Source organism: Pteropus vampyrus, unplaced genomic scaffold (genome assembly GCF_000151845.1).
Source record: "Pteropus vampyrus isolate Shadow unplaced genomic scaffold, Pvam_2.0 Scaffold90, whole genome shotgun sequence".
Taxonomy (NCBI): domain Eukaryota; kingdom Metazoa; phylum Chordata; class Mammalia; order Chiroptera; family Pteropodidae; genus Pteropus; species Pteropus vampyrus.
Genome location: NW_011888871.1, coordinates 2,530,005 through 2,532,369, shown reverse-complemented (window position 1 = coordinate 2,532,369; position 2,365 = coordinate 2,530,005). Strand labels below are relative to the sequence as shown.

General features: G+C 57.6%; 1 protein-coding gene across 1 annotated transcript in view; it reads left to right on the top strand.

Annotated features, from left to right (window-relative positions):
• The window catches only part of ZNF853 (zinc finger protein 853), a 5,990-nt gene extending 5,234 nt beyond the window's left edge, over positions 1-756 (top strand). The window contains exon 4 of the mRNA XM_011363889.1: positions 654-756. Coding sequence (XP_011362191.1) covers positions 654-756 — 103 coding nt within the window. The remainder of the gene's footprint in view (positions 1-653) is intronic.
• The last annotated feature ends 1,609 nt before the right edge of the window (positions 757-2,365 follow it).

Genomic DNA, 2,365 nt, shown 5'->3' with positions numbered 1-2,365 from the left:
CCGAGCAGGCGCCCGGCGACAAGGCTCCGTGACCCGCGGAGGACCGAGGCTGGGAAGGGGGCCAGCTCCGCCCGATCGCCCGATCGCCGGCGGAGTAGGACAGACTCGCCCTCAGAAACACTCCTGGAGCGAAAAGCCGGTGTGGCTGAAACAGCACAGGTGTCGCGCAGCAGTTCGCACAACGCATGGCGCAGATCGCTTAGAGGGCACCGATTGGTGAGAGGTCTGCCAGCGCGCCGCCCCCTCTGGAAAACCGGATTTCCTAGACGTGAGAGCCACAGAAGAAAACTTCCGACGACAGATGGGACAGTTGGTGACATTGGACACGGATCAAACAGTAACCAGGGAATCTAATATACCTGGTAAAATGCACACGAAAAGGATTGATCCCGTTGAAAATTCTTTTAAGGAAAAAAAAAAATGGGGAAAAAAGGCAACTTATCTGCACTGTGTAGAAAACTCATGGAGGCATTAAATTGTCCTCGATGGCATTTGCCCTGAAAATACTTTCTCGAATGAAAATTCGTCAGGGTAGATATAATCCTGATTAAAATGTTCGTGTTCATAAACACAGGGTTAGTGTCCACTGGGTCAAGGTGCAAATGCCAGGAAGTCCTGCTGTGGGCCAAAGGTTAAACCTTTCCCCTCCCCAGGGTCAGCCAGGGTCCCAAGCGCGGGAGGCAGGCTCTAGACCTCTGCGGCCACGATGCCATGCTGCGGCATCTCCCCCCACTCCCCTCACGTTCTCCTGAATGAGAAGCCTGTGGCTGAAGCAGAGGGCATTCTGAGGCTGCTGTCCAAGGTCCCAGGGAGTGGTTCCCCCTGGAAAGAGCTCCGGGATACTCCCCTCTTTCCCAGCGATCCTGCAGCTCTCGGCTTCTAGGGCGCTTGCCCAGCAACCGAGGCTGTAGGGTGGGGGCCTTGAGACCCGAGGGCGGGGTTCTCCTGGGCTGGGCTATGCAGGGGGCTGGCCTGAGCAGCGCTGCCTCATTGCTAGGGGTCAGAGAGAGAACGTTGGATGCCAGGGTTGGAGACATCAGAAACGCTCTTTACATTTACAGTTTAGAAAATCGTCCGGGGCTTGCCGATGCCTGTGGGAAGGCAGGACAGTGGAGGAGGCCGCCCACCACCTCTGCCCCCCACACGCTTCCCGCTCCTGATGCCCCACATGTGTCTTCGCTCTTCCTCCCCGCTTCTCCTTTACTAACACAGCCGGCCACATTTTCCCAGTGTGTTGGTAAGTGAGAAACAGAAAATGAAAAATAAACTTAAATGAAGAAATGCATTGTCCTGTCTTTTCACCTCTGAATCCCATGGGGCTTCGTGTCTATGGGACATTTTCCCGGTTGCTCTAGAAGCCAGGAACTTAGTACTCGGGTCCATTCCCAGGGCTCCTTACCCAGACCCTGCTGGCCTGAGGCCCTTGGCTGGGGGACGGGCTTATGCAGTGAAACCCACGTGGCAGGGATGGGGGACCAGGGCGTAAACGCTTGAGGGGGCCGGTTTGGGCATCTCCTCAGGACAAGCTTTGAATCAGTCCAGTCCACATGTAGAGTGGAATGCTGGGATGGCGGTGAGTGTGCGGTTGTTGGATGGCCACCTGGAGGGGAGTCGTGAGGCCCTAGGCCCCTCCCGGTCCTGAGAGTCCTTCGTTCTAAGACTCAACCAGCCAAATGCTCTCAGATCCCTTTTTGCCATCTGCGTGTCCCTCCGTTGTCCAGCTTTTGCTTCCAATAGCCCACAGCCGCAACTCTTTTTTGCTGGAGGCCCTGGGGCCGCCGAAGCCCCTTGACCCACTTGTGCGGAGAGCTGGATGTGCCTGAGAGCGCGCCCCCCTGTGGTGGCCCTTACCCCGTGAGAGACAGGTACGGAAGGAGGCTGCAAGCCAAGCTCTCCGGCTTCCAGCCAGGAGCGTGGAGGTGTGGCTCACGCCCCGGCATTCGCTGTGGGATTTCATCGAGGCATCTCTGCAGGAACTGGCTTGCGGCTGCACCCTTACTTTGCTTCTCCTTTCCCGTCCACTTCCCTTACTCCGACACCCCTGGGAGCACGGCCGTAGTAAATCACTCGCGCGAATCCTGGTTTTGAGGTCTGCTCAGGCGCCTGCCCTGAGACCGATGGTGTTGACAGTGGTCCTAGGGGGTGGAGTCTAAAGGGGGGATTCTGGACTTGGATCACAGGCCCGTTGGAGCAAAAGTGTCCCCCCTGTGGATGCTGACCGCTGGCTGCTGCGCCGATGGACAGGACGGGATGCCATGCGGCAGGGGGCGCCCCGGCTCAAGCGGTGTCGCGAGCACGTGAGACGTGGGAGAAATGGTTATTGTGAGGACGGTGGAGCTTGCCGGTTTCGCTGAACACAGTTTAT